The sequence below is a fragment of the Haliotis rubra genome, unplaced genomic scaffold (genome assembly GCF_003918875.1).
Source record: "Haliotis rubra isolate DU_JTF1 unplaced genomic scaffold, ASM391887v1 Scf2123, whole genome shotgun sequence".
Taxonomy (NCBI): Eukaryota; Metazoa; Mollusca; class Gastropoda; order Lepetellida; family Haliotidae; genus Haliotis; species Haliotis rubra.
This window is the reverse complement of record NW_025766141.1, coordinates 12957-25879: the sequence shown is the minus strand read 5'-3', so window position 1 is coordinate 25879 and position 12923 is coordinate 12957. Positions and strand designations below refer to the sequence as shown.

General features: G+C 43.8%; 1 protein-coding gene across 1 annotated transcript; it reads right to left on the bottom strand.

The window, feature by feature from the left end:
• Nucleotides 1–3822: 3822 nt before the first annotated feature.
• Nucleotides 3823–11654, bottom strand: LOC124276749 (endoplasmic reticulum chaperone BiP-like). The gene is given in 8 exon segments (XM_046712401.1): nucleotides 3823–4660; nucleotides 5148–5224; nucleotides 5227–5296; nucleotides 7009–7244; nucleotides 7762–7916; nucleotides 8760–9007; nucleotides 10222–10453; nucleotides 11460–11654. Coding segments are annotated over 8 exon segments (1986 nt in total). The 5' UTR covers nucleotides 11594–11654; the 3' UTR covers nucleotides 3823–3826.
• Nucleotides 11655–12923: the final 1269 nt, after the last annotated feature.

Sequence of the window (12923 nt, the reverse complement as noted above, 5' to 3'; positions counted from 1 at the left end):
CGATTGGCTAGCACGCCGGTCAGACGCTCTCTGATTGGTTAGTGACAGTCACACTTCCTGAAACAGCTAGTACCGCCTACTGGTTCACTGTTTGTAAACAACGTGTAGCAACTGACGAAATTATCTGTACAGCTGAAGCAATACGGGGACGTTTAACACACCGAGCGTGGCATATTTAGTTGTGTCAGCTGGTATTGTGAGACGTTATCGACTGTTCGTTGTTTGATGGTTGGTTAACGCCACACTCAGTAATATTCCAGCTATATGGAGGCGGTCTGTAAAAAATCGAGTCTGGACAAGACAATCCAGTGATCAACATCATGAGCATCGATCTACGCAATAGTTGAATCTGAAAAACAGCATCCAGTGATTGGCATTATGAAATTCATCTACACAATGGTAATCGGGACATTTGTCAACCAAGTCAGCGAGCCTGATCATGACTACCCAATCCCCCCCAGTTGCCTCTTACGACAAGCATGGGTTGCTGAAGACCAATTCTAACCCGGATCTTCACGGGTCGGTTACCGACTGAAGTATAGGGATAGTTGTTCATATCATATTACTTTGAGAGATACGCTGTGGTCCCGCCGCTTGTGTAATAGTTCAGTGGTATCTCGAAGTATCAGCTTGATATCAGAGAAAAGACAGGTTTAACACGCCAAATTGAAGCTTCGACGTAACTATTTTTTCATTCATAACAAACTTAAATGCATTGAGGGAATGTAAACATTGCGAACGTTTGCCGTGCCGCTGTTTAATTGTGAGTCGAACTGAGACAACATATCCGTCGAAAAACTAAAACGCAATGTTTCCACCAGTGATCTTAGCCGAATGAAGCAACTGCAAACCAAGAAACGGGGTGATACGGAGTAGTTTACTGTAGGAGGCTGTACGAGGCGATGACAACTGACATGCATCGTGACGTTTCGTATAATTTCGTATGTAATGTGACCGAGTGTGGTATTTTATCTATTACCCACGTCTTACATACATTAAATTGACAAAATAGCGTATTTTTTATATTTTTATGGTTTCAAACTGAACCAGTTTCATAAAGAGGTTGGTGGAAGAGATTTGTACTGTAGTACAATATTTGCTTGACGTCACTGCTCTTTGTAATGACGACACTGCCTTGGTGACCGACGTCACCCATGCATCAACTACCCCTAGCTCTACCCCTCAACCATTACCCTACCCCTAGCTCTACTGCTCCCCTTCCCCTAGCTCTACCCCAACCTCTACCCCAACCAGGGCTCGGCGGGGTACCCTAATGGTTTAAAGCGTTGGCTCAACTCACGCCCTAAGACCCGGGTTCTAACTCCCCACATGGGCACAGTGTGTGAAGCCCATTTCTGGTGTCCCCTGCCGTGATGTTGCTGGAATATTGCTAAAAGCGGCGTAAAACCAAACTCAGTCAGTCAGTCTACCCCAACCCTTACTCCTAACCCTTAGCCCTAACTCCATCCCCAGCCCTACCTCTCTACCTCAACCCTTACCCTACCCCCTAGCTCTACCCCAACCCTTACTCCTACCCCAGCCCTAGCCCTAACTCTATCCCCGGCCCTACCTCTACTCTACCCTTATCCCTACCCCTACACTTTTCTCTCCCCTAGCTCTCCTCCATACTCTGGCCCTGGGCCTCTTACTCCTTAGCCTACCCCCAGCTCCCTACCCTTAGCCCTAGCTCCCACCTCAGCCCCACCCCCCTCAAACCTTACCCTATGTCTACCGCAACCATCATACCCCTAGCTCTGTCCTGAGAGCTCAACCCTTACCCCTACCCCTAGACTAAATGGTCTCTGACGGCCAATCTCCTGTGTCTTTGCTAATTGTGTGTCATCGTCAACATAAACCCTATTGACGTCTCATCACACTATCAACCACTGGTCGGCCTGCTTACCACCTAGCTGCCCCTAGATTGAGAACATTTGCTGACTTGTTCTTTAAGAGTGAGTGAATCAGTGAGTGAGTGTGTGAGTATGTTTTAAGCATGTTTTACGCCGCCTTTAGCAATATCCCAGCAATGTCACGGCTGGGGACACCAGAAATGGGCTTCACACATTGTACCCATGTGGGGAATCACAGTGACAGGCGAGCGCTTTAACCACTAGGCTACCCCATCATCCCTAAACAAACAAGAAATTACTGGATGATGGTATCTTTGATTTGGTGGTCAGTCTCTCAGACCCTATATTTAAAAAGGGACCATCTCAAGTCTAGTGTGTGAGTGAGTAAGTAAAGCTTTTGCTGCTTTTAGCAATATTCTAGCAATATCACGGCGGGGACACCAGAAATAGGCTTCACACATTGTACCCATGTGGGGAATCGTGACCGGCGAGCGCTTTAACCACAAGGGTACCCTCCGCCCTAGTCTGTCTCACTGTCTCTCAACCACATTGTTTTCCCTACTGTCTAGCCCTCCCGGCAATGCTAAAGCCCTCAATTAAGCAAGTCTAGATTTCCTAAGGTTCTGAATCTCCGGTCTCCCTGGGGCTCCTTTTCAATTTAAATGGGCTTGTTTGTTACTATCAAACTTATGTATATTCAGAGACTAAGCATTAGTCTACATGTACCTACCGCCCCGATTCTTCAAGATAAAGCACGTAATGAAGGCCAAGCAGTAACAGCTCTGTTGACAGCGAAAAACATTTATTGTCGACAAGACATTGACATAGTAGACATTAGGGCTGGCTATCGATATAAATAATAGAGATCGATAACCGTTAGATAAATATCGATCGATTATCGATAAATATCGGAAATTTAGCAAAATTGCCAAAGAAGTGTGAAAGAAATTAATATATTTCACATCACTTGTGAGTGGTGACATGTTTGGCATTGCTTACTAACAAGAGTGAGTGAGTGAGTTATTATTTAACGTCACATCGTACTAACAAGAAGCAGACCATGAATAAAAAAACTAACCTTGTGAAAAAAGCTTTTTTCGACCACAAACGTGAGTGTATGATATCATTGATAACACAAACTTCATATCGATGTTCATTAATATTATTTTATTATCGACGACATTTCCGATTATCGATCTATTTTGCCAGCCCTGGTAGACATTCAGCTCGCATTCATTCCATGACATAATGTTACGTGTGTGTATGTACATATTTTCGCCACGCATGCTTGTGAATGGAACGAAATGGTTGGTTTCATATCAGACACTCTCAATAATAAACATGAAATCTGTAATTTGTCAAGAAATGGCATGAAATTGTCTCGGTAACTTCATCCTCATTACACATTCATGACTACTAAATCAAACGTTACGGATCGGAATGGAAATTTATTGATGTCAACTTTTGTAAAATGAGAAACATTTTTACAGAAGTTGACCTTTGAATTTTCCCTTTTTGTGTATCACTTCTAAATGTCGTTGAAAGATGTGAAGGATCAGAGGTAAAGATGTTCCTTGCGATAAAACAGGTAAGTCCATAAGTTTAAGATTTAACTAAATAATGAAAATATCTTATTCGCCTCTATCATGATATTTGAGTAAAGTATCGTGTCATTTGAATAAAGTACCGTGACATTTAAGTAAAGTACCGTAACATTTCAAAAAGCGATTAGAATACATATCATTCCGCATCATTCAGCTAAAAGGAACTAACTCTAAAATGCTTTCGTGACCAACTCGTGTTATTCAACTTCTTGGAGTTTACGGAAAGAGGCGAGTGGTGACGAATGTCTAAAATGCACCACCATTATCTGACATCTTTCATACAAACTCGTGCCTTTCCGTAACCGGAATGACACGAGTGTATCCGAAATGACGTTAAACAAGGTGTAAGGGAGATAACTCAGAAACACTCCGTTATAAGTCTTCGTGAGGGTGGGAAGACTTGTCTTCTTTCTCTTCTTCAGGCTCTTCTCCGGCTGCTTCGTAGAGCTTACTCGTGATCGGCCTGACGACATCCTCCAGTTCCGTCTTCTGTTTCTGATAGTCTTCAGCTGAAGCATCCTCGTGACTATCCATCCATTTAATAGATGCGGCTACAGCTTTCTCGATCGTCGATTTATCTCCAGTGCCTAATTTGCCTCCAAGTTTACTTTTGTCGTTGATTTGGTTTCTTAAAGAATACACGTAATGATCAAGATCATTTCTCGCGTCAGTCCTCTCCTTCACTCTCTTATCTTCCTCAGCAAATTCCTCAGCATCGTGAATCATTTTTTCCATGTCTTCTGGCGACAGTCTGTTTTCGTCATTCTGAATGACAATATTATTCTTGTTTCCCGTTCCTATGTCCTCGGCCGTGACCGTCAATATGCCATTCACGTCTATCTCAAATGTAACATCGATCTGGGGGTCCCCTCTGGCCGCTGGAGGAATTCCCTTTAGTTCAAACTTCCCGAGGATATGGTTGTCCTTCGTCATGGCTCTCTCGCCTTCGTAGACAAGGACCTCCAGCACATCCTGGTCGTCCTCTATTGTTGTAAACTGCTGTGTCTTCTTGGAAGGGATGGCTGTGTTCCGACTGATGATCTTTGACATGACGCCTCCAACTGTCTCGATGCCGAGACTCAAGGAATTGACGTCGAGGATTAGCAAGTCCGGAGTTTTGCTGTTTTCGTCAGTACCGAGGACTCCTCCCTGAACGGCTGCTCCGTAGGCTATAGCCTCGTCTGGGTTGATGCCCCTTGTAGGTTCCTGGAATATAGTGAGTGAGTGAGTGAGTGAGTTTAGTTTTACGCCGCACTCAGCAATATTCCAGCTATATGGCGGCGGTCTGTAAATAATCAAGTCTGGACCAGGCAATCCAGTGATCAACAGCATGAGCATCCATCTTCGCAATTGGGAACCGATGACATGTGTCAACCAAGTCAGCGTGCCTGACCACCTGATACCATTAGTCGCCTCTACGACAAGCATAGTCGCCTTTTGTAAAGCATGGATTGTTGAAGACCTATTCTACCCCGGATCTTCACGGGTCTCCTGGAATACAAGATTCTTGAGATAGTCAAGAGAAAAAAGTGAATATCGATTATTTACAGACTGCCGCCATATAGCTGGAATATTGCTGAGTGCGGCGTCAAACAACAATCCAACCTAGCAAAACTTGGTCAACTAAAGATGTCAGGGAGTGCTTGGTCAGTCGTGTTCATGGTCACTCCTAAGATGTGTTAATGGAACGCACCCTTCCACTAAAGAACTCCTTCACCAGCTGCTGAATCTTTGGAATCCTGGTGGAGCCGCCGACCAGAACGATGTCCTGATGTCCGACACCTTCAGGCTCCCATCCTCAAGGGCCGACCTCACGGGTTTCAGAGTCGATTTAAACAGATCCTGGTTAAAACACACAACAATAGCATTAGCATCAGAATAATAGTTCATCTGTATGATCTAACGCCAGTGTAGAAATCCCTGTGTGTATGACCAAGCACAGTGAAATGATTTCTTTATATAACCCAGGACAGTCTTGTAATCCCTATACATGAACTAGTACCAGTGCAATAATCCCTGTATACCATCAAGGGTGGTGTAGTAATCCCTATACATGAACTAGTACCAGTGCAATAATCCCTGTATATCATCAAGGATGGTGTAGTAATTCCTGCAGATGACCTAGTACCAGTGCAATAATCCCTGTATACCATCAAGGATGGTGTAGTAATCCCTATACATGAACTAGTACCAGTGCAATAATCCCTGTATACCATCAAGGATGGTGTAGTAATTCCTGCACATGACCTAGTACCAGTGCAATAATCCCTGTATACCATCAAGGATGTACCAGTGCAGTACTGTCCTGCACATGACCTAGTACCAGTGCAATAATCCCTGTATACCATCAAGGATGGTGTAGTAATTCCTGCATATGACCCAGTACCAGTGCAATAATCCCTGTATACCATCAAGGATGGTGTAGTAATTCCTGCATATGACCCAGTACCAGTGCAATAATCCCTGTATTCGACCCAGCACAGACAAATATAGACTAACATCTAGTCTCTGAAATGAACATATTTTACAGAAACAGTTCCTAAATGATAATCATAAAATATAATAAAAGGGTCCCACAGACTTTGGAAATCTAGACTTGCTACATAATCATTCTTGGATATATTTGTTTCTGTGCCTCTATGACAGCCTAAGTGAGATAATCTCTTAAATAACCCAGCACAGTCTTGTAATCCCTATATATGAAATTCCTAGTGCCTGTGCATTAATCCTTGTATACCATGGTGTAGTAATTCCTGTATATGCCCAGCACCAGTGAAGTAATCCCCAGCATCTAACCCAGCAGTGAAATAATCTTTCTATATATCCCTGCAGACACTCATAATACCTATACATGACCTAGTACCAGAGTAATAATCCCTGTATATGACCCAACACAGTGTAATAACCCCAATCTATACGATCTAGCTCCAGTGCAATAATCACTGTATCTCATCCAGCGCCAGTGTAATGATCCCTGAATAACCCTGCACCTGTATATGACCCGGCATTGTGGAATAATCTCTGTATGTGACCTAGCACCAGTATAATAATCTCTGTATATGACCTAGCACCAGTATGATAATCTCTGTATATGACCTAGCACCAGTATAATAATCTCTGTATATGACCTAGCACCAGTATGATAATCTCTGTATATGACCTAGCACCAGTATGATAATCTCTGTATATGACCTAGCACCAGTATGATAATCTCTGTATATGACCTCGCACCAGTATAATAATCTCTGTATATGACCTAGCACCAGTATAATAATCTCTGTATATGACCTAGCACCAGTATAATAATCTCTGTATATGACCTATGATAATCTCTGTATATGACCTAGCACCAGTATGATAATCTCTGTATATGACCTAGCACCAGTATAATAATCTCTGTATATGACCTAGCACCAGTATGATAATCTCTGTATATGACCTAGCACCAGTATGATAATCTCTGTTTGTATATGACCCAGCATAATGTAATGATCCCAGCATATGACCTAGTGCCAGTAAAATAATCCCTATATATGACCTAGCACAATTCTTACCATGTTCAGTTCCTCCAGTTTAGCTCTAGTGAGGACTTCGGAGAAATCATGACCACCCATGATAGACTCAATCTCCACCCGAGTCTGATGCTGGGATGACAGGGCTCTCTTCGCCTTCTCCACCTCACGACGCAGTTTCTGGATGGCCCTGCTGTCCTTATGTAGGTCTCGTTTGGTCTTCTTCTTGTACAGCTTAATGAAAAATTCCATCACTCTCTGGTCGAAGTCTTCGCCTCCTGGAATATGGATGGATGACAGTGTTTTGACGTTTTGTACTAGAGTGTGTATGATTTTACGCAATATTCCAGGAATATCACGCCGGGGACACCAGAAACGTGCCTCGTAAATTGTACCCATGTGGAGAATCAAACTCAGGTGTTCAGCGTGACGTGTGTGAGTGAGTATGGTTTTACGCCGCATTTAGCAATATTCCAGCAATATCACGGCGGGGACACCAGAAATGTGCCTCGCTTATTGTATCCATGTGGGGATTCAAACCCGGGTCTTCAGCGTGACGAACGGACGCTTTAACCATAAGGCTACCCCACCACCCCTCAGTAATAGATGTAACCATATATTGAGACAATGTTATATACTCAAAGTTAAACTTTAATGAGTAAAACAGCCCAGTGTAATGCGATTTAAAATAGCTTTGATGGGACTGTCGAAATTGCAACTGCGGTATAAATGGGATCATTTTGTCACGATATCATCTTTGACATAAAATATATTTTATGCAAGGTAAGAATTTACCTAGATGTGTGTCTCCATTGGTGGCCACCACCTCAAACACGCCATGGTCGATTGTAAGGATTGACACGTCAAACGTTCCCCCTCCCAAGTCAAACACCAGAATGTTCTTTTCACCGTCGGACTTGTCAAGGCCGTACGCTATAGAAGCAGCGGTTCTGAAACATCGAATATTTCTGTTAGCATCAACTAATCAGCATCAACAACAGCAGCAACAGCATCGCCATCAACATCAACATCAGCAACGGCATCTGCAGCAGCAGCAGCAGCGTCAGCATCAGCAGCAGCAGCAACACCATCGCCATCAGCAGCAACATCGGCAACAGTATCTGCAGCAGCAGCAGCAGCAGCGTCAGCATCAGCATCAGCATCAGCAACAGCATCAACATCACCATCACCATCACCATCACAATCACCGTCACCATCAGCAGCAACAGCATCAGCATCAGCAACAGCAACAGCATCACCATCATCTTCCCATCACCATCAGCAGCATCAGCATCTGCATCAGCATCAGCAACAGCATCAACATCACCATCACAATCACCGTCACCATCAGCAGCAACAGCATCAGCATCAGCAACAGCAAAAGCATCACCGTCATCTTCACCATCACCATCAGCAGCAACAGCATCAGCACTAGCAACAGAACCAGCCGCATCCGCGGCACCAGCAGCAGCAGCATCTTTTTAACGTGTACAGTCAAGAGACAGCTTTGTACAATATTAATGTGAAAACAACCCGAGAGGATCCGGGTTAGAATTGATCTTCAGTAACCTATTCTTGTCGTAAGAGGCGACTAACGGGATCGGGTGGTCAAGCTCGCTGATTTGGTTGACACATGTCGTATCCCAACTGCCTAGGTCGATGCTCATGCTGTTGATCACTGGATTATCAGGTCTAGACTCGATTATTTACAGATCGCCGCCAAATAGCTGGAATATTGCTGAGTGCGGCGTAAAACTGAACCCAGTCACTCTATGTGAAAACTTTTCACGTACGGTTCGTTGATCAGACGGAGGACGGTGAGTCCAGCGATGGTGCCGGCGTCTTTGGTTGCTCTCCTCTGGGCGTCGTTGAAGTAGGCGGGGACGGTGACGACAGCGTGGGTGACGTTCTTGCCCAGGTACGTCTCTGCTATCTCCTTCATCTTTGACAACACCATCGCCGAGATCTCCTCGGGAGCGAACACCTTGTCCTCTGACCCAACTCTAACCTTGACGTATGGTTTGTTTTCCTTCTTTATTACCTGGTGGATAAACATGTGTTCTTCTTTGACCAAACGTTTACCTGAATCTCTTGTTTATTACCTGGTGGATAAACATGTGTTCTTCTTTGACCAAACCTTTACCTGAATCTCTTGTTTATTACCTGGTGGATAAACATGTGTCTTCTTTGACTTTACTTTCTTGACAAAACATGTATTCTTTACCCTTTACCTGAATCTCTTGTTTATAACCTGGTGGATAAACATGTGTTCTTCTTTGACAAAACCTTTACCTGAATCTCTTGTTTATTACCTGGTGGATAAACATGTGTTCTTCTTTGACCAAACCTTAACCTCAATCCCTTGTTTATTACCTGGTGGATAAACATGTATTCTTCTTTGACAAAACTTTAATCTGGATCTGTTACATATTATCTGATGAATAACTGTTTTACCTGTCAATACAAATGAACCATAAACCCAACCCATAAACTGCATACTACCTTGATAAACATATAAATAAACTTCTAAATATCCAACTGATAACATCCGTATTATAAACTCTAATTCCAGCCATATATATTGTGCCATGACATTCCGGTTAACCACCACGTACCACTAAAGACAAAAGTAAAGAGCCTGTTGTCATTTTGGCAGAATATTGTTGATGAAATTAATCACTCACTCACTCAACCACAAACTCAACCACTCATTCACTCAACTTCTCAACTATTCCACTACTCAACCACCCACTCATGTAAGAATATATCGACTGATTTTGCAGAAGACTGTTAATGAAATTAATCATTCACTACTCATCCTCTCACTCACTCAACCACTCACTCACTCACTCAACCATTCAAGCTCTGAACCACTCAACCACCCACTCATGTAAGAAAAATATAGACAAACTGTTGTCACCTTTGAAGAATATTGTTAATGAAATTAATCATTGACTCACTCACTCAACCACTCAACCTCTCAACCATCCACTTAACCATCGACTCATCGGCCCATCCACTCATCCGCCCACTCTATAACTCAGTCTCTCACTCACTCACTCAACCACTCAACCTCTCAACCATCCACTTAACCACCGACTCACCCGCTCATCCACCCATTCTATAACTCAGTCTCTCACTCACTCACTCACTCGCGCAAAATCACAACCCCTTCATGGTGGGCACTTAACGAAACACTCAAATCCATAGACATGCAGCTTCCACGTCATCCCACTTGGATGATGAAATAATCACCTTGAACGGATAATACTGTATATCATGCTGCACAGACTTGTCATTCCAGGGACGTCCAATCAGACGTTTGACGTCAAAGATGGTGTTCTCGGGGTTTGTGGTCAGTTGGTTCTTTGCGGCGTCTCCTATCAGCCTCTCCCCATCCGGAGTGAACGCTACGTAGGAGGGGGTGATTCTGTTCCCCTGTTCATTGGGGATGATCTCCACACGGCCTCTCCGGTACACCCCCACGCTGAAACACGAAACAATATAACTGAAAACTCGGTATCACCCCAAAGCATAAATGTTTTTGCATAAATCCAGACCTGTGGAATCTTCCAAACTGGGACGAGTGAGTGAGTTTTAGTTTTACGCCGCTTTTCGCAATATTCCAGCAATATCACGGCGGGGGGACACCAGAAGTGTGCTTCACACATTGTACCCATATGGGGAATCGAACCCGGGTCTTCGACGTGACGAGCGGACGTTTTAAACACTAGGCTAGCCCAACGCCCCACCTGGGACGAAACTGGACCGACGTTGGTGTCACCTTCTGTGTCTAAAACATGCCTTTCTACTCGGCATATAGCTTTCGTCGTTACAATACATCGAGAGTATATTGTTACCCCAACACAGTGATTGAGGATACGCGTTAAGGACAGGTGAGGTGAGGTGAGGTGATGGGGTTTAACGTCGTACTTAAGGATATTTCGCTCATATGACGACGTGCATACGTGTGTACGAGTGGCTGCTTGTACCAGCCCAGACTTAAGCTGGTTTTATAGTGCTAGCTCACTAAGATAACATGCTGCAGTTAATCATAAATACCCTACTCAGACACATTATACTGACTCCGAGCCGACCAGTCCATGCTGTACCCATTAATGCCGAGCGCCAGGCAGGTACATTAAGGACAGACAGATAAACTGTTAATCAACATCGAAGCATAAAGATAGATGAGTGAGTTTGGCTAATGCTTCTATTACAGCTGCTACTACTACTAATACTACTACTACTGCTGCTGCTGCTGCTGCTGCTACTACTACTGTTACTACCACAGCTGTTCCAAATACTGCTGCCCCTCCGTCATAATCTTGCTGGAATATTGCTAAAAGCGGAGTAAAACCCCACACACTAAGTGGGAATCGAACCCGGGTTTTAGGCGTGTCGAGCGAACGCTTTAATCACGGACCTACCCCAAGATAACATACAACAAATGTAAGTAAATATTATATGCAAATTGCCACTTATGTACTGACCAGGAGTAGGTTGTTCCCAGATCTATTCCGATCACAGTTCCGAAGTTCTCAACTTTCGGCTCATTGTCCTCTGATTGTGCGTTCCTACATGTTGCCACTAGCAACAGGATGACGTATGTTGGTATCGTCCCCATGTTTCTGTGTATATGGTGGTACGGTTTGACTTGTGCCGTGACAATGACCGTGTATTAGAGCACGACGACACGGGTATCGTGCTGCTGTACGCTAACAGTATCTGCCCCGTTTGTTGAACGTGACGGAGGGTACAAATCTGGTGTATGTGACGCTGCTTAGTTCCGTGTCACGATGTTTGCTTGTCTTTCTGTCACACAGTGGATCACTCTGTTATACGTGACACCATGTATCACCCAGTCGGGTGGCTGTGTCTGATGGCCTGTGCGTAATAAATCAATGAAAACTTATTAATGAAGAAACGCTATATTGCTAAAACAAATTACTACTTCTACATCGATTACAGAAGCTACTACTACTACTACTACTACTACTACTACTACTACTACTACTACTACTACTTCCACCATCACCACCACCGCTGCTACTACTACAACAACTACTACCATCACTACTTCTACTACTACTATATATACTATACTATACTGAAGACCGCCTCCGTGGTGTAGTGGTTAGAGCGTCCGCCCGGAGAGCGGAAGGTCGCGGGTTCGATCCCCGACCGCGTCATACCAAAAGACGTTAAAATATGGTTCTTGTTGGTCCCTGCCTGGCGGTCGGCATTAATGGGTACAACAAGGACTGGTCGGCTCGGAGTCAGTATAATGTGTCTGAGTGGGGTATTCATGCTTCACTGTGGCATGGTATCTCAGTGGGCTAGCACTACAAAACCAGCTTAAGTCTGGGCTATTACAACCAGCCGCATATACACATACACACGAATTGCACGTCGTAATATGAGCGAAATATTCTCAAGCACAACGTTAAATTTCACCTCACCTCACCTCACCTCACCTACTATACTATACACTACACTACACTACACTACACTACACTACACTACACTACACTACACTACACTACACTATCCTGTTACTATATAACTACTATTATTACTACAGCTTTTTCAACTACGTATACCATAGCACCATTCCCACCTCTCTTCAAAATCCATGCCATAACTGTTACATATAGCCCATTGAAATGAATTCTCATAATCAGAATTCATTTGTGACAATTATTCGTTCCGTTTCCAACTCGATCCTTCTTATCATGGTATTGATTTGGTCAGCCAATGAAATACCGAGTTAAAAATAGCTCACCGGCGTTATGAATGAAACGATAGTATGGTTACCGAATAGCTTGAGCGTATCTATGCTGGAAATTGTTCGATCGTGCGGCATCAGCTTGGACGTTTCCACAGCAGGTAGGAGCTGCTATTACAAGTGTAGTTTGGAGAATATAACAGCTATAAATATATACTGCGCTGTTTGT